This window comes from Sarcophilus harrisii, chromosome 2 (assembly GCF_902635505.1).
Source record: "Sarcophilus harrisii chromosome 2, mSarHar1.11, whole genome shotgun sequence".
Lineage (NCBI taxonomy): Eukaryota > Metazoa > Chordata > Mammalia > Dasyuromorphia > Dasyuridae > Sarcophilus > Sarcophilus harrisii.
Window position 1 is genome coordinate 340,697,010 of NC_045427.1, and position 20,559 is coordinate 340,717,568.

Below are 20,559 nucleotides of genomic sequence, written 5' to 3' on the forward strand. Positions count from 1 at the left end.
CCTTCTCAGAATCAGACAAATCTAACCACAAAATAAACAAAAAAGAAACTAGGGAGGTTAATAGGATCCTAGAAAACCTAGATCTGATAGACTCTGGAGAAAATTGAATAGGGACAGAAAGAATACATCTTTTTCTCAGAAGTACATGACACCTACACAAAAATAGACTATGTATTAGGAAACAAAAACCTCACAATCAAATGCAATAAGGCAGGAATAGTAAATGCTTCCTTTTCAGACCACAATGCAATAAAAATTATATTCAATAAAGGACCAGGGAAAGATAGACTAAAAACCAATTGGGAATTAAATAATCTAATTCTAAAGAATGAGTGGGTCAAACAACAAATCACAAAACAATAATTTCATCCAAGAAAATGACAATAATGAGACAACATATCAAAACTTTTGGGATACAACCAAAGCAGTTCTTAGGGGAAATTTTATAGCTCTAAATAGCTACATATATAAAATAGAGAAAGAAGAGATCAATGAATTAGGTATGCAAATTAAAAAGCTAGAAAAAGAACAAATTAAAACCCCCCAATTAAATACTAAATTAGAAATTTTGAAACCCAAAGGAGAGATTAATAAAATAGAAACTAAGAAAATTATTGAATATACAAAACTAAGAGTTGGTTTTATAAAAAAAAATTAACAAAATAAGTAAAGCTTTGCTTAATTTGATTAGAAAAAGGAAAGAAAAAACCAAATCAACAGCATCAAAAATTAAAGGGGTGAACTCACTGCCAATGAAAAAGAAATTAAAAATAATTAGAGGCTATTTTGCCCAACTATGGCAGCAAGTCTGACAATCTAACAGAAATAGATTAATTTTATTTCCTCTTCAGTTAACCTGGGCAATTTACATTGTAAATTGCCCAGGTTAACTGAAGAGGAAATAAAATTCTCAAATAGTCCCATTTCAGAAAAAGAAATTAAACAAGTCATTAATGAACTCCCTAAGAAAAAATCTCCAGATCTATATGGATTCACAAGTGAATTCTACCAAACAATTAATTCCAATACTATATAAACTAATTGCCAAAATAAGCAAAGAAGGAGTACTGCCAAATTCCTTCTATTACTCAAATATAGCACTGATACACTAAATCAGGAAGGGCCAAAACAGAGAAAGAAAATTACAATCACCCTAATGAATATGGATGCAAAAAATTTAAATAAAATATTAGCAAAGATATTATGGCAATTTATCAGCAGGATAAGGTACTATGACCTAGTAGATATTTATACCAGGAATGCAGGGCTGGCTCAATATCAGGAAACCTGTTACCATAATCGACCATATCAATAATAAAACTAACAGAAATCATATGATATTCTCAATAGATACAGAAAAGGCTTTTGACAAAATATAGCATGCATTCCTATCAAATATACTAATGAGCATAGGGATAAAGGGAGCTTTCCTTAAAATTATAAGCAGTATCTATCTAAAACCTACAGCAAGCATTTTTTGTAGTGGAGAGAAACTGGATGCATTCCCAGTAAGATCAGGGGTGCAACAAAGATGCCCATTATCACCAATATTATTCAGTATTGTATTAGAAATATTAGCTTTAGCAATAAGAAAAGAAAAATAAATCAAAGGAATTAGAATAAGTAATGAGGAAATAAAAGTATCACTCTTTGCAGATGATATGATGATATACTTAGAGAATCCTAGAAAATCATCCAAAAAACTACTGGAAACAATTCACAGCTTTAGCTTAGTTTCAGGATATAAAATAAACCCACACAAATCATCAGCATTTCTACATATTACTGACAAAGCCCATCAGCAAGAGATAGAAAGAGAAATTTCATTTAAAATTGCTGTAGGCAAAATAAAGTACTACCTGCCAAGACAAACTCAAGAACTATATGAACACAATTATAAAACACTTCTTACACAAATAGAATCAGATCTCAACAATTGGGAAAATATCAATTATTCATGGCTAAGCCGAGATAATTTAACAAAAATGACGATTCTGCCTAAATTGGTCTACTTGTTCAGTGCCATATCAATCAAACTACCAAAACATTATTTTATAGAACTAGAAAAGATAACAACAAAATTCATCTGGAAGAGCAAAAGGTCAAGACTATCAAGGGAATTAATGAAAAAAAATACAAAGGATGGTGGCTTAGCAGTACCAAACCTAAAACTATATTATATAGCTGCAGTAATCAAGACTAAGAAATAGAGGATCACTGGAATAGATTAGATACACACAACACAATAATCAAGGCCTATAAGCAATCTAGTATTTGATACATCCCTGAATAGACAATTTTCAGATGATGAAATTAAAGCTATTTATAGTTATATGAAAAAATGCTCTAAATCACTATTGATTAGAGAAATGCAAATTAAAACAACTCTGAGGTACCACCTCACACCTCTCAGATTGGTTAAGATAATAGGAAAAGATAATGATAAATGTTGAAGGGAATGTGGGAAAACTGGTACACTAATGCATTGTTGGTGGAGTTGTGAAATGATCTAACCATTCTGGAGAGCAATTTGGAACTATGCCCAAAGATCTAAAAAATTGTGCATACCTTTTGACACAGCAGTGCCAATTACTGGGTCTGTATCCTAAGGAAATCATAAAAAGAGGGGAAAGGACTCACATGTGCAAAAATGTTTGTAGCAGCTCTTTCTGTGGTAACAAAGAATTGGAAAAGGAATGGATGTCCATCAATTGGGGAATGGCTGAACAAGCTGTGGTATGTGAAGGTAATGGAATATTATTGTTCTATAAAAAATGATGAACAAGCTGATTATAGAAAAGTCTGGAAAGATTTACATGAACAGATGTTGAGTAAAACAAGCAGAACTAGGAATATACCGTACACAATAATAACAAGAATGTGTGATGATCAACTATGAAAGGCTTGGTTCTTCTCAGTGGTTACATGATCTGAAGCAATCCCAATAGACTTTAGACAGAAAATGCATCCAGAAAAAGATCTAAGGAGACCGAATGTAAAACACAGCCATGTTAACTTCTTTTTTTCTGGGTTTTTTTTCTCTCTCTCATGGTTTTTCCCTTTTACTCTGATTTTTCTTTGCCAACATAATTCATAAAGCAATGTGTATTAAAAATAAATAAACTTACAACAACAAAAAAGAATTCCATAGCCTATATCCAGTAGGGGACTTGCTCTGTTCCTTGATAAAGCAAACACATATGCTTTATCTGATAAATGAATGTGCAATATATAGCTATTCATTCCTTCTCCATTCTAAGGAATATATAGTTCAAAAAAATTAGTTCCCACTTTTTCCTTTTCCAGGAAATACACACTAGATCTTTCAAAAACAAGTTATATGAGGAGATCTTGTTTCCTGAATGCCTGAGGTCTAAGTATTTATGTACTATACATACACCCAAGCTGTGCCTCCAATTACTCATGAGTCAAATTTAATCTTACTGTTCATTATTGCAGTACTCTAACCATGATCATGTAATCTCCAAAACTAGGAAAATTCCCCAAATATGCTGAATTAATTTGTTATACAAGAAAAGACAAATAATGGCGAAAGAATTTTTGTAATGACCACCTCCTTTTCCAAGTAGCACTTAGTCAATGAAAGATAAGAGTAAAGAAGAAAATGAAGAATAATTTATTTCTTAATTATTAGGAAGTTAAAAAAATTAAGAAATACTCAAAATTTCCATTGAATGGATTTAAGTTAATGATTTCCCTATCTTCATGGGTTGCATTTCTTAAAAACCTAAGTTATCTTGCATATTTCAAATGTCACAATCTTGAAACATCATTTTTAAGAACCATATGTCATACCTGAAATGATTGTATGAAGATTCAGATAGGATTAGGAGCATGATCAATTTAATAGGATCCTGCATTTAAAACATAGTGACTCTGTGACCTCTCCACAAGTTATTTAATCATACAGGGCTCCAAGCAACTCAAAGATTATAAGTTCCAAGGGTATATTGGTCATTTTCTCATTTAGAAGTCCCCAAATCAGTGAAATCATAGGTTCAGTCCTTGTTCTAATCCTCATTCTTCCAGAGGAAATAAATTCCTTACACCTAGAGGCTAAAATTTATCTACTTGGCTACAGAATCCCCTTGGATATAAGCAGGTTAAGGAATAAAAGTAATCAAAACAAAAGCCTTCCTCAAAAAAATGGCAACCTAATCAGTAGGTTTGCTTACTAGGCCTTTCATCCAAAGAGAGTGTTGTGAATTATCACACTAAAGGTTCATTATTCTGAGTCAGGTAGAAGTTAGGTCTCTTCCACCTTTTTTTACATGGACCAATATAGCCTCTTACAGAGGTTACACATAATTACCCTTCTCCTACATCCTTAAAAAAAGGTAATGAAGAAAAAAAAATATTTTGCCCCTAATGTCCTAGGTGGACTCTTTGGGAACAAAAAGATGTTCATTCCCAGATAAGAACAGCAATCAATAAAATGTAGTCTTTTCTCCTGGAATTGGTCTATTTAAGCCTAAGGTAATGCCCCCCTTTCTCCTGACTTCAAAGTGATGGGATGAACCCTGAAACTGTCCCCCTTGACTTTTGGGGGGAAGTAACAGAGGTGAATTCTGAAACTATGTCTCCTTTGATCTGTAAAAGAAAGGAGATTTGAGTCTGAAAAGTCTGGGAAAGCATATGTTCTCAGACAAGTTAAGTGGCTTCATTCAATTGGAGATCTTGGTCAAATCACCTTCTAATGATCTTTTAGGGATAGCTCAATCCGCTTCAGATCCAGGCTCTGGAAAAATGTCTTCAAAACGATTTTATTCAGTTGGAGATCTGGGCCTATTGAGTGGCTTGAAACCCCAAGATAAGTATCTAGCTCTAGGGGCATTGACTCTCTTTTCAACTGGAAACAAGCCTCAGTGCCAATAAAAAGACAATTTTGAACTCAAAATCTCTGCAGAAATTGGAAGTAGGATTATGCTTTACTGAGGGATTTTTCTTCTTGGCACAGCTGCCTATTAGGCCTCTTACCTGCTGGGAAGACATTCTCTTCTCACTGATAACCTTTGTTATTTCTCTGACAGGACCTCTTACCACTGAGGAGTCTGTCTTCCTAGCAAAGCTGATTTCTCAGTGCCAATAAAAATCCCTTTTGCCATTAGATTTTTCACGTTAGTGGATTCTTTCACGTTGGACCTGCATCTCGGACCAGAGGGGAGTCTCATATCAATTTTCTACTATTAGACCCACATCAAAAGGACAGGATTATATATATTGGGTTTGTAATACATTCTCAGTAGACAAAAAACAGGAGCCAACTTGTTAGGAGTAAGTAGCATCTCATCTTTTCCACTCTTCAATCTAATTTCTGTTTTATCACTTCTGATTCACTGGGTTCCTACAGAATGCTAAATGCTGTATAGAACAAGAAAAGCAACTTGTCACTGCTCTATACAATCTTTTTTTTTTTTTTTGAATTTTTATTTTTTAATTATTATAGCTTTTTATTTACAAGATATATGAATAGGTAATTTTTCAGTATTGACAGTTGCAAATCCTTTTGTTCCAACTTTTTCCCTCCTTTCCCCCACCCTTTCTCCTAGATGGCAGGTTGACCAATAAGTTGAATACAATATATGTATACATGTCCAAACAGTTATTTTGCTGTCTATATAATCTTAATCTCTAGTTCATACCAGTAAATCTTATAGTTTAGGCATGAATACAGAAGGAGACTGAAAAAAGGACTTATCCCATGCACAATGCTATAAACAAAAATACTAGGAAGAGTTGTGTTCTATGATGTACCCTAAACAATAACTTAAGACAGATTACTTTGTAACATACTATGGAAATTAGGAAGTACAGAGTTAAAAGGAATTACAGTTATTATAGTATTATCTAAAAACTTTCTAGGTTTTCCCATACCTCATTGTAACATTCTGTTTCTCCATTCTTATTTTTTCCCCTTTCTGTAACAAATAATGATAAAAAGTCTTTTCTTGAAATTCTTTCTACCTCACACACTCTGACACCATAATTTTTTGAGTCTCCTACTTCTTTGACTACTCCTTCAAGATTCAATTCAAATGTCACTTCTTTCATGAGCTTTTCCTTAACCCTCCTGGTCACAAATACTTTCTCCATCCTTCAACATCATAGATCACACTTTCATGCATTTCACATTCAATTCTATATTATCTGTGGATATATATCAACTAAATTGTAAGATCCACGAGCACAGAAAGTATGTTTTATTCTCCCCCAAAGTTTAATACAATACTCAGCCCATGGGGATAAAAATAGGGACCAGAACTGTGATTCCATTGGTTTAAGGAAGCGATAGGTGAGGAAATTTCCTCTATTAATGCAAGTCTGCATGTTTAGAGAGATTCCAAGAGCACTGAGCAGTTTTGACGTTCCCAGGGTCACATAGCCAATATTCTTTATCCTCTTCTTGCTCAGCATATCACTTTTTTTTTTTTTACTAAATATTTTTAAATCTGTGTGAAAATAAATTTGAACTTGACTTATTATCCTACCAACAAATAGGCTTCTATTAATTCCACTTCATCATCCGCACACAAAGATAATAACAAAATTTTGTCAATTTTCCTTTCACAAAGTCTTGCTTCTGTTTTTTTCCCCTTTCTCTTCCCACTGTTAAACCTCTAGTCAACACTCACATTACTTCATACTTGGTTTATGGCAGTTGGTTCCTAAATGATTGCCTTGCTTCCAGGCTCTTTCTCCTTCAATTTTATTCTGCCCACTGCTACCATATTAATCCTTTCCATTGAACAGTGTGAAGTCCAAATACTTCTTTGACATTCAAGGCCCTCCATAACTTTGTTGGTTTCAACCACTTCCCTTCATAAATTTTCTGTGCTCTCATAACATTTTCTATTCTTTACTCTGCTCATAGGGAAAATACTACTTGCTTCATTTGACCTATTGAAGTTTTACACTTTGCTCAGAGCCTGTCTTAGATTGCTTCTTCTTCTACTTTGACCATGTATTAAGTCCATTGTAAAATTCTTATTCCTCTGAATTGACAAAACTTAGTGCCCTTCTCACTCATCTAATCTCCTTGTGGCATCTCTATTATTTCCATAAGTTATCTCTTTATATTTCTCTCTACATACTCATGTTTATATCTTATTTTTTACAAATTACATTATGAGTTCCTTAAGGTGGGGACTACATATTATTAAAGGTCTTAGAAATTATTTAGTTGAATTTCTCATTTTACAGATGTAGAAAGTGAGGCCCAGAGGGAGAAAGGGACTAACACAAAGTCTAAAAATTGCTTTTCTCTTTCCCCTCTAGTCCTATTCACATGGAGCTATGCACATAGTAAGTGCTCAATAAAATTTTTTTGGACAAAAAGAGTGAACTATACTGTTGCTTAGCTAGTGTCTAAGATAGTCTTCCCTTACATTATTATGTGTCACAGAGAACATGTTATAGTGAGGCTTCTGTGTAGAAATGTCAAGTTCAAGAAAGAAAATGTAATCTTTATTATTGTGAAATCAAAATTAAACATCTTAAAGGCAACCCTGCTAGTCTATTACTTAAGTCTATTATTTTAAATATGTATTTATTTTAAAACCACCTTCTAGCAGAAAGAAACCCATGAATTAAATGGACAGTATGAAGTTAAAAAGAAAATCCAGAAATGGTAGGAAGATTGAAAGCAATTAAGGCATGTCTTTGAGATACTTGAGTCAGTAAAACACACACATTCATAATATAATATCTGTTTAGTGACTAACACGCCTAGTTTGCCTGTAGGCATCTAGTGAATTGAATTCAAGTTCCATCATTCTTTTACTAAAGCTAGTGTTCAGTCATTTACAAGCACACAAATCAAGAACTTGTTTTAATTTATGGTGACTTAGGGTGGCTCTTTCCTAACTTAATTCTGAGGAGTTCCTAACCCATTCCATCAATTTGTAGTCTGTCAAAGTTAAGAATGTCACAGGCTATTAAGTAACACATTTTATAGCTCTCTTATCTACATCTTAAAGAATTTATTTCCCAGTTATTCATGCAGAGAAGGCAAAAGATTTCATTTCAAGAATCTTCATAAGAGTAAGAAAACTAATAGACAAAGTCTTTTACTTCCTTTCAAAGTAAAAGGCAAACTTTTCAAAAAAAAAAAAAAAAAAAGCCCATCCAATTGAAAAAGCCAAGTTGAAGCATATGTATAATATTTGGAGTATCCTACCTTCTTCACACTTGGCTACTTCCCAAATTGGTTATCTCTGGTTTAAAATATTCTATGTATCCCTATCAAGTCAAAATTTGTTCAGATGTTTTACTTTAAAAAAAAATTAGCCAGAGGACAAAATTAGTTTGAAACAAAAGCATTTCAAGAAGAATTTAAGTTGTACTAAAAGGTTCACTCAATAAGTCTGGGGCAATCCTCTCACAAGTACTAGGATCATTAATGGGGGGAGCAAAGAAGTTTATGTAAGAGACAAACATAGAGGGAATATACATGGAAAGGCAATTTATGCCTATAACAAAGCAAGATCATCAGTGTCATCTAGTGATGCCATTGAGTTGTTCCACTGGTCTTTGTATGGTCTCAGTTGAGTATTGCTTTGCCAGTTTCATTCTCATATCATAGTGACTATTGGGAATGTTGTCTCAGTTTAGGATTACTTTACTAAATTCTTGATGATTTGTGCTATAGTCTTTGTTGTGGGCTCATCTTTGCAGGAATGATGTCTCATTCTGCTAAATTCCTTTCCGAAATATATGCTCAAATCTCCATTGCCACAATATCCAGTTAGCAAATGCTAGGTAGCCTTACCCCAGGCTAAAATTAAATCTTTTCTTTTCAAACTCCTATGTGTAGAAGGGAGTAAGAGCCTGTAGCTATAAATAACTACTTAATATATGATTAGATCTTTCTAAGTTTTTTGGATGAATTAAAACCCTCATATAGGAAAAGTTGTAAAATGGTGGGACTGCTGCTTTAATTCATCAAGGTTTCTTTTAAGAGAACATTTAATCCTGGAGGAATGGTTTATCAGTAAAAATAATTTGTAATTATTTTCTAAGACTGAGGTTTCACTATTTCTGTGTGCCTCTCTGAGTGAATACAATGATGCTAAGATTCTGTGACCACTTCTTTGAACTGCAAATAAATTTAAGTCAGAACAAAGGAATCAAATGGAAAAGCAAACAATGATAAGAGGTACAAAAATGATAAGAGATAAGTGAGAATCTCTCCTCACCAAGGACATTACATTCTAATAAAAAAAAAAGACATCACAGTTGGGGAAGTAGTGGCCAGGGGAAAATTGTTTGGGTAGTGATGATTTGATTATTGTCTCAAAGCTCAAGTAAGAAAGGTGGGGAGGGAATGGCATGAAGATGATCATAGAATAGTAATAAATTGAGTCTGGATCCAGATTACTTGTGATGAATACTAATTAGTAAGAAGCTCAGAGCCCCAAAGCAGTACTTCAAAGGGCAGGTCAGAAGTTCCGACTGCAACACAAGGAGGAATACAACAGCATAAAGATTAGGGGAGAGGAGGGAGGGGAGTTTGTGGGTAGTGGGGGAACAGAACACCTAACCAATATTCTTACTTTATTATTCAAATCTGTTAGCATGAAAGTCAGGTCAATTTGACCATTGAAAGACCAAAATATTAAAACATGATGCCTTAGTCCAGTGGTTCTCAAACTTTTGTTTTCAGTATCTTTATCCTATTAAAAATTATTGAGGATCTCTCCAAAGAGTTTTTGTTTATCTGGATTATATTTCTAGACATTTACCATATTGGAAATAAAAACTATTTTTGAATATTTAGACCCTCAAAAGGGTTTCAGAGATCCCCAGGATTCTCTAGACCAGTGGTCCTCAAACTTTTGTTCTCAATATCTTTATCCTATTAAAAATGATTGAGGATCTGTCCAAAGAGTTTTTGTTTATGTGGTTTGTAGTTATAGATATTGATCACATTAAAAATAAAAATAAATTTGAATTTGTAGACTCTCTGAAAGGATTTCAGAGATTCCCAGGATGCTCTGGACCATACGTTGAGAACCACTGCCTTAGTCATTTAAAAAAATAAGCTTAGGAAGCTTGTCTTCTTAATCCAAAATCCTAAAATATTGGAGAAACATACATTCACTTTTCTGATTACTTTACAAATTAAACTCCTATACTTCATTTAATATAGCTTTAGAGTTAGAGTTAGATATGACCTCAAAATGACACCTCTATCTTCAGGAAATTAGGATATTATTATCCTCATATTAAAGATGAAGCAACTAAGAGATCAAAAACTACTTCAGTCAAGTTTTCAGCTTCTTAGCAGTAGAAAAGACCTAGAATTTTAGCCTCCTAGTTTCTATAAATCTAAATTGTCAGAATATCAAATACAAACACTATCTACTTCAGAATTTACAAGTACTTTTCTAATCCTATTAAGACCAGGTTTTATTCTAATAAAAGAGAAAAAAGATATTACTATATAAGAAGGATTTTGTTCACCTCTAGAATTGCACTACTTCTATTAAAAAATGGCAATAGCTTATAACATACTATAAAAATTTACATGATAATCCTAGTAGGAGAATAAGCTATTAATTCATATGTGTGTTTTATGCACAAATACATATTTTGTACATATATGTTTATATAGACATATACATGTCTATATATGTATGTTTGTATGTATGTATCCCTCAAAAGATCCAGAGAAAGGGCAAAGATTCATACATTTAGAAAACAATTACAGATTATCTGTGTTGATAAACCATTCCTCAAGGTTTGATAGATCTTCCTTTTTTCCCTCTCAATATATTTTTCCAAATACATGCAAAATGGTTTTCAATATTCATTTTTGTAAGACTTGGTGTTCCAAATTTTTCTCCCTCCTTCCCTTAACTCTCTGCTCTCTTCAAGATGACAAACAATCTGATATAAATTAAACATGTATGGTCCTTAACAGGTCTCTTGAAGGAAACATCAAATAGCTCAAAGTGACAGGCTCTTCATTTTATGTGTTTCCTTAAATATAGAGGTTGTAATTCAACAAGGTAATCTAAACCTATATCAGTCAGCTACCTCACTATTTACTGACTTTGGAACTTCTGGTTTCAAATGTGAAGGACACGATACAGTATAAAGTACTAGTAACAACTTTAAGATTATTATCACTAACACTATTTCACAATAGCTTAGCAGATCCTATCTTTATATCTTCTGATATTAACAGTATTGTTTTCTGGATTTCCTCATTTAATCAGAGACCCTCTTGGGGGGGTCTCTTGTCTATTACAAAGAATCTAGTTATTGGGATAAGGATTCACACTATTTGACAAAAATTTTTGAGAAAACTGAAAACTTACAAGTGGTATAGATTGAGAGGAATATATCTTATACCACAATATATACCCAATATCCAATAGATACAAGACTTAAAACAAATTAAAGAAACAAGGAAGAAATTACCTTTCAGGTGTGTAGATAGGAAAAGAGTACATAACCAAACAAGCTATGACATTAAGATAAAGTGAACAATCTTGATTCCATAAAATTTGAAAAGTTCTATACAAATAATGTCAATCCAAATGAGAAGGGAAATAACTGTGGGAGAAAAATTTGCAGCAAGTTCTTCTGATAAAAGTCTCATTTCCAAGACATGTAAAGAAGTGATTCATATGTGATATGATAAAACAACTTTTAAGGACTTAATTCTGATCAATATAATAGATCTTAGAATTAGAGTTGGAAGGGACCTTGGAAGCCATCATTTATATAGATAAAGAAAATGATATACAAAAAGATGAAATTATTTGTTCAGGGTTACACAAGCAATAAATAGCAGGGTTAGGATTTTAACTCACATCATTTGGTTTTCAAATTCATCCCTTTTCCCATTGTGGCACATTGCTTCATTTCAGATAACTGATGATGAACTATACTACCCACCTCTTGACCTCTGACAGGCAAAAATTCGAATGAGACATATATCTTCAGACCTGGCCAAAGAGGGAATTTGTTTTGCTTGATAATATTTATTTATTTCAAAGACTTTGTTTTTCCATTTCCTCCCTCAGTTTGTTAGGAAAAGGCTAGAGGGAAGAAGTGATAAAGTTGTTGAAAAGAAAGAGGAAAAGAAAGAAAAAAAGATGATTGTATTATTTTTAAATAAATAGAAGAAGACATTTTTAAAAATCAGAAGAAATAACAGACAAGTAGGATAGCTTTTAAAGTTAAATATTAAATTTATTTTATACTTTAAAGGAAAATGTAGCTTTTGGATCACAGATTTGGGGTTTTGTAACACCCTCTTTTCTATCCTACTTTGTATATAAAATTATTCATGTTATTTGGTGCTTGAGTTAAGAATAAAAATAATTTTAAAGAGAGAGGAAAAAATCTCAACAGATATTTTTTAAATTTTCTTAGGATATTTAATTTACTATCATTTAAAATAGAACTTTTCTCTACTTGGCAGTCCTTTGGTTAAAAAAAAAATAACCCCCCAAAATGGGAATTTTGCTATTTCCACAGATCTATGCTCTCACTGATGTGTATACCATCTCCAACCATTGCAAATTACAAACATTCCATGTCCTTTCATGCTGTGTCAATAACTTGTTCTTGTCCTCTCAAAATCTTCTCATAAACTCTCTCATTAAGGGTCTACCCAACATGACAGATTGGGCTCTGGATCTCTTGGGCATTGTTGTATATCAATGGAACATATGAGTTAGTCATCAACAGTACCTACTCTTACCATATGCCTGGCCAATAGAATGAATATAAATATGAATAAAAAGAATTTAAAGAAATTTGAGGGGATCTGTAGGACATAATACAGGAGGAAGCAAGAAGCACCAAGAGAACGGTTTTACACAATCACCATAAAATCTCATATTGTATGTGTGTGTATGTGTGTGTGTGTGTGTGTGTGTGAGTGTGTGTGCTGTATATGGGACAGCTGAATGGTACAATGGATAGAATGCCAAATTTGGAATCAGGAAGAATTAAATTCAAATCTAGCCTCAGATATTTACTAGTTGTATGTCCATAGACTAATCAGTCTACTGAAAACAAACCCTGTCTGTTTTTTCATCTGTAAAATGAGATGGAAAAGGAAATGGCAAACTACTCCAGAATCTTTGCCAAGAAAATCCTAAATAGGGATTCATACATGACTGAAAAACAATTGAACTGAATATTGTATATGTTTATAATATATATACACATGTATGTATTGTTAAAAGACATTAGCACTGAGAACAAAGCAGTGACCATTCTTAATTTCAGAAGACTAACAACAGAATCTCTTTCCCGTAAGCAGTTGTAAAATAAGGCGTACATCAAACATGCCAAAGTATAAGTTTGTTTTTTTATCTATATTTATGTGTTAAAAGAAAAAGGCTCATTTGGAAAAGATGAAAGTGAATCATTCGGAAATAAGAAAAAAACTTCAATAAAACATTTTCTAAAGGCATTTAAACTCTTTGGAGCTCCTCTAAACTTTCTCCCTCATCTTGAAATTCTGATTAATTAAGTCTATTTTTTCCTATAAATAGTCAGTTCAATCAGTCAACAAGCATCCAAAGGAAAGCCTCAAGCATGTTGGGTAGATACTCAACTAAAAGAATTGTGGGAAGATAGATAAATATGTCCATCAGATAAGAGAATATTAATTGTTATGATCTATGTGGTTGAAGGTAGTAGTACCCATATTGATAGTATCATAGATCTATTAAAGTATCTAAATTCAAATGTTTTGTTTTGTTTTTTATTAAACCAAATGAGTGTCAGATAGAGGAAACAACTATTGTATGTGATAGTTTGAGAGATTATATTTTTTCATTACTTAAAAAAAAAACCTTTTTGTTTTGAATTTAAACACCAAAATTTGATATAATTATTACTTGCAGTTTCATGTAATAATAATGATACTGCCTTTCTAAAGAAAAGGAAAACCAGGGAGCACCTAGATGGTGCAGTGAATAAAACACCAGTCCTGAAGTCAGGAGGACCTGAGTTCAAATGTGACCTCAGTTATTTACTACTTCCTAGCTGTGTGACCCTAGCCAAATCATTTAACCCCTATTGCCTCAGCAAAGGAAAAAAAGAAAAGGAAGACTATTTTGAAGGCAAATGAGACATAGAATTTAGACCCTCAAAATTTAGAGCTGCAAGGGAACTTACAGACCACTGAGTCTAATTTTACTGTTGAAAAAACCGAGACAAAGAGAGGTTAAGCTCAAAGTCACATGAAGTCTCATAAAGAGTCTTCCTGACAAGGCCCAGCACATTATCAACTATCACCTAGCTGTCCCATTTACATCTTTTTTTTTATGTATACAATAGATAGTAATTTTCTATATTCCATTTGCTAATTTAGTCTTTTTCATAAATAAAATTTACATAAAGATTTTAACAATTAGTTTAAAATTTGGCTGAAATACCTAATTTGGGTATTCTCAATCTCAAGAGTATCATTAAAATTCCATTAGACTGTGAGCTTTTCCAGAGTAAGGACTGTCTTTTGCCTTTCTTATCACAACTTATTAACAAGAATATAGTCAGGGGGCAGCTAGGTGGCGAAGTGGATAGAGCACCAGCCCTGAAGTCAGGATGACCTGAGTTCAAATCTGGTCTCACACACTTACCACTTGCCTGACTGTGTGACCTTGGGCAAGTCACTTAAACCCAATTGCCTCAGCCAAAAAAAAAAAAAAAAAAAAAGAGTATAGTCCGAGATCACCAAATCAATCCCTGTAGACAAAAAACAATGATAATTATGGGCTAAAATTTCAGCTTGATAATTGCTAAGGAAGATAAAAATGAGTACTATAATGAGTGTGCTATCCAGTGGCTGCCTGATACTTATTAATCCAGCAACAATAGAAGGAAGGCATCCAAAAATAATTTATTTTCCATTGGGTCTCAATTAATTTCTATTTCTACTGTGTGTAGTGACTCCAGTCTGTTTTAGAATAGTCATTTTGGAAAAATCAAGGATAATTTTGTACCATTGTTGACATTCATCATACTTTAGCAGTGAGAGTCATAAAAAAAAAATCCTATCACAAAAATAAAATAAATAGTGCTTTACAGCTACAGTTGTAATAACTACATAGAGGAAAATGTATGAGGAAATCTCTACTATTCAAAAATCTTAGGGAAGTAATCATTATAGGTCTGTACATTAATAGATCTGTACATTAAGCACTAAAACTATTGTCTTTTCTATTTTAACCATTTAGAAGAATAATCTTTCAAAAATGTATCTCATACTTCCTTGATTTTTAAATATTGCATATGGAACTTGATTCTTGAAAATTGGCCGAATCAGAGCCAATCTGATTCTAGGGGAATTGATTCACACTAAGAGAAAAAGATTTAGGAACCATAATGTCAGTGTTATAATAATTGTGAACCATAATTCAGGAGAATTACATACACTTAGCAAAGTTGTGGTTTTGTGCACGAAGTACTTTTCTCCAGGTGGCTCAGTCAAACAGAATCAGAAAGTTGCTTCTTAGAGAGAGAATCTGAACGAAGATAGACTAGAAAGCTCTTAAGGGAAATTTTCTTTGTTCTGATTTGTCTTTTCCAACATGATTCATGAAGAAATGTGTATTTAAAAAGTTAATATACATGTAAAACCAAAAAACCCCACACAATTAATTTAAAAAAAAAAACAGAAAAGGGAAACATTCACCAAACTAGAAAGTTTTAATTAATTGTTCTTCACTTCTTTATGAATATTTCCTTCTAAATAATGAGTATTGATCCTCTAGATCAAAACTTCTTAAGCTGTGGTTAGTACATCCCAATGGGGTCATGTAAAAATTTCTTAGGCAAGAAGATGGCACAAGTGGAAAAAATTTAAGAAGCCCTGCTTCAAAACAGTATATGAGTTGATTTTTTCCAATTCTTAAAATCTGTGATTTAGTTGAAGATAAACTTATTCAAAGTACCTTGGCTTGTAGACAGTAGAACATTTCTATATAATGCAAATTAGCATTTGACAGAGATATTATCTAAGGTCCTCAAACTTTTAAAATAGGGGTACAGTTCACTGTCCCTTATTGTTAGAGAGCCAGACTATAGTAAAAACAAAAACTTTGTTTTGTGGGCCTTTAAATAAAGAAACTTCATAGTCCTGGGTAAGGGGGATAATCGTTCTCAGCTGCCGCATCTGGCCCGCGGGCTATAGTTTGAGGACCCCTGATCTAAGGCAACAGTTATGAAACTTTTTGATCTCAGGAGTCTCTTTGAACTCAGAAATTACTTTAGATCCCAAAGAGCTCTGGATGATGTGTGTTGTATCTATTGATATTTCCCATATTAGAAATTTTAGCATCTTATTATTATTATGAAAAGAATTTTGACCTCATGGATACCCTAAAAAGAATCCCTAGAACTTCTAGAGATTCCTGGACTGCAATTTGAAAACTACTTAAATTTTAAGCAATTGCAATAGGTGTTTATTTGTACCTATATTTATTTGATACCCATGTACTGAGGATATAGAAATGAAAAGTGGTGCACATATTTGACCTCAAGGATTTGCTAAATGTAACTGTTAAATGATCAGGGTACCCCTGGATCTATTAAGGTGTGTTAATTAAGCAAAATGGCAATAATTTGAATTGCTTTTTGAATTTTTGTTACTTCATATGTTTTTTCCATTTCTTGCTTTTTCATCAGGCTATTATTTATTGGTTTACATGTGTATAGATGTGAGTGGTAGCTTTTCACTTTTCTAATAATCTTTTTGCTTCTATTCAGTGATGGGTTTGGAGATCAGCTAAAGAAATTTGTTTAAACTAAGTGTTAAACAAGACTGAAAATGTTTTTATAAGGGCCGAAGGCGCTCTCCTATGAATAAAATGCATAAATTTACAAAGGAGCTTGGTGTCTGCTACTCAAAAGCCTTGTTTTCTCTGCATCCTGGTTCTAGGTTATGATCTATAACATAAATACAAATAAGTTTTATATGGATTGTGTTGTTGGATAGCTGAGTACCATATAGCTGAAATATTACTCTAAATTATTAACCTCAAGATTCCCAAAAGGAAATTAAATATCACCTATGTAAGTAAAAAGATTCATTCAGCTAGAACTTTCTTAATGGAAAAAAATATAATAGAGGAATAGGTCAAACATGCTTATTTATGCCACTAACATATAAATCCAGAAACAGAAAAATGTTAAATTTATTAACTTATAACTGGAAATTTAACAACAAAAGGTGTATTTTTACTTAACTGGTTTTCTATTATCACTAGCCATTTTTAATTTTTAATGTTAGTAGCTTTATGACTAGGTGTTAAACTTGAATTATTGTTTAACTTTGAGTAACAAAAGAGAAAAAAACAGCTGTGTCATTCTGAAAAATGAGGTGCTTCGACTTTTTAGTTACTACTTTATAATACTTCTGAATTTTTTTTCAAAATGAGAAATTCCTATCCCAAATTTAAGTAATTGAGTTCTTAATCTGATATGGAAGTTTAGTCCCTATACTAAAATTCCTTTAATTAAGAATTTTTTAAAATTACCTTGGGTGCCATATTTTCTTATCATTTAAAAGCTGTTCTCCAATTACTGAAAAGTCTAATAATATTACATAAGAATCACTATACTTTCAGCTTTTATTAACAATAAAACCTAAATGTTTTATATAATAGTATTTATTAAACCTAGAGAAGCAAAAGCAAATTTGCATGCCAGGCAACTAGAATTATTGCTCTGTTCTGTTAGAGAACGATTTAAAGATAATAATTATTTTAGTTTTAATTAATACACTTATAAATGAGGTAGAATCATTTTCTTGGTTATAAATGTCATTGAACTGAAATACACAATACAACATTTTTCATGAGCATTTATAAGCAATACTGAGTGTTATTAAACTATGGGTTTCTCAAGGGGGAAGCTGTGGAATCTCCTTTTATATAGTTACCTTAAAAAGGGATATATTCTAGAGTCATCATAGAGACAATTAAAAATCTCTTCTACATGGATGACTCTACATAAGGATATTTCCCATTCTAAATTTTTCATCATTCTGATTACAGAACTGTAAAACAGGAAAACTCTTTCTTTCTTTTTTTTAAATTTTTTTTTATTATAGCTTTTTATTTACAAGTATATGCATAGGTAATTTTACAGCATTGACAATTGCCAAACCTTTTGTTCCAATTTTTCCCCTCCTTTCCCCCATTTCCTTCCCCCATGGTAGGTTGACCAATACATGTTATGTATGTTAAAGCATATATGTCCTAACAGTTATTTTGCTGTACAAAAAGAATCGGAGTTTGAAATAGTGTACTATTAGCCTGTCTTCTTTCTTTTCTAAAGACATACTTAAATAAATCCTAGGTTTAACTTTATTGTACTGGATAATATCATTAAATGGCAGCATAGACATCTGCCAAATCTTACAAGCTCAGTGCTCTAATATGGAACAGCTGGAGAAGGACCCTGCATTCTTTTCTCTTGAGTAAACACTGGAGACTCTGTTCAGTATCCTGCCGCAATAAGGCCTAAAGAATTTCACCTATTCAAAAACTCATTCTTAAGACTTTTTTCCTCTACCCGAACACAACTTATTTTAAAATCTCTCTCCACAAAGCTAGCAAAAAAAGGCATTGAATTTTCCAACTGTGTTAGCAATCTACAATACTTGAATAAGTACAGAAACAAAAAAATCTGAAAATGTAGTTTTCAATAATTTCTTTATTAAAAACACAAATATAAATAAATTGTATATCTACATAAATTCCAGATAGGTTACTTAAAGGTAAATCTGTTGCTTGTATCAGGTGAGTCTATGTAACAAAAGGCTCATTTACAGGAGTGGGGCTAATAAGGCTCCAGAAATAGTTATGAAATGCTTAAAAATGTAAGTGGGGTGGAGGAGGTAAGAGATGAGACTTCCAACTGCTCTGAACATCCCCAAGTGAGGGAATATCTCCAGGTACCTCATTGTGGTTAAGGCCACTTATAACACTATAAAGTGCATTCACTATCTTTTTAATGGTATGTTGTATCAGGTCCAGAGAACAAATTACTCTAGAACAAAATTCTGAGAAAGAACTGGGGGGAGGAAAGAGGGAGGAAATAAGTGAAGGAATGAAAATATGAATTTTATTTTTATTATCTGTTCTTTACACATCATACTGAAGCAACGTAATGAGTTCCTAGGGGCCATACTGGGCTTATTTCTACGTTGCTTAAATCAAGCAAGCCACATTATCCAAAAGAAACCCAGAAAACCCAGACTCTACGTGATCTGACTTACTTATTTCATAGGAAACTGCATGAAAGAAAAAAAAAGCAATCATTCATTCTACCAATTAGCATATAGTACCCCAGTTACAACACCAAATAGACTGAAGTAGTTCACTTGTGCAAAAAAAAAAAAAAAAAAAATCAAGTTGAGGTAAGTCCCCCTGAATTTAGGGGAAAAGGGTGGGGATGGGAAAACTTATATATTAAGAAATTATCAGCTAGTACATTCTAGTCCCCTTGCTTCTGCTGTCACAAGGGCGGGAACAGAGGCTAGAAGGAGGAGAAGTCTAAGAGCACAAGTTAGTAGTCAAAAATGGATTGGTTGCATCAAACTTACCCGGGTTATTGGCTTCTCCTTCAAGAATGTGAAGCTCAGTGCAGTCCGCCAGGGAATGCTCCAGGCAGAGCTGAAGAAATCGAGCCTGTGTCCTGCTCACCCGCTTTAAAAGGGACAGCAAAGCAACAGTCTGTTCACATTCATTCCAGCTTTTAAACCAACCTGCCAGCACTCCGACTTGATCTCGAAACATCATGATTAGAGGGGAAGCTTCAGTGGGAGAGAGGGGGGAAACAAATATAAATCCCCCTCCCACCCTGCCCCCACCCCAAAGTTTACTGGAGTTGCAACTTCAACGATCACCAGAATAACGTCCTTTTAGGGAAAAAAAAAGGCCTTTGGTGCATGGATATGGCAGATTATGTTCACTTCTTTCTTCAGTTATGCGTCAATAATTCTTGCTGATTTCTTCAACGAAGATGACGGTAGCACGGGAATTTTTTTTTTTTAGTATGAAAAAAAAATCTCCATAAGGCACACAACTGTACAGCTCTTCCCTCCCCTTCCCCACCCCCCCACCCCCCTCTCTCACAGCCTGGGATTTCAGACGTTTTCAGCTCTCTTTTCCCCTGGGCAACAGGTCAGACCCTCTTCACACTCAAATTCCCAAGGTTCACAACTGGAAAGAAAGAAATTGGCTGCGCTTAGACTCCCGCGGAGATAAGGAGAACTGCATGATTCAGTAGGGTAGTCTCCCGCTTCACAATGTATTTTAGAGAATTTCAGATCAATAATTTGAGGGGGGGGGGAGGGGACGGGGGAAGATGTGTAGAGCAGTAAAAATTAAAAATAATAACCCTCTTTTCCCCCCCTCCCCCCGCATGCAACTCTGACAGGGAGATAACGAGATTTCCAGGGGAGAGATTTAAAGAAACCTCCCTACTAAGGTACAGGAGGACACCCCAACAGCTTCCTGTTGCTGCTGCTGCTACTGCGGCTACTGCCTCTTCCTGCTGCAT

The 20,559-nt window shown here is 33.4% G+C and overlaps 1 protein-coding gene across 9 annotated transcripts in view; it reads right to left on the reverse strand.

Moving 5' to 3' along the window:
- Positions 1 to 20,086, reverse strand: part of SAMD4A (sterile alpha motif domain containing 4A) — a 332,472-nt gene extending 312,386 nt beyond the window's left edge. For 7 of the 9 annotated variants that reach the window (XR_004232060.1, XR_004232059.1, XR_004232061.1 and 4 more), the window contains exon 1: positions 19,601 to 19,796. Coding sequence is in view for 6 of the 9 variants with exons in the window: in XM_031952983.1 (XP_031808843.1) it covers positions 19,601 to 19,796 (196 nt within the window). In the remaining 3 variants the exon portion in view is untranslated. Of the gene's footprint in view, positions 1 to 19,600 lie in introns of all 9 variants that reach the window. The other 2 variants (XM_031952985.1, XM_031952981.1) reach the window with 2 other exon arrangements.
- Positions 20,087 to 20,559: the final 473 nt, after the last annotated feature.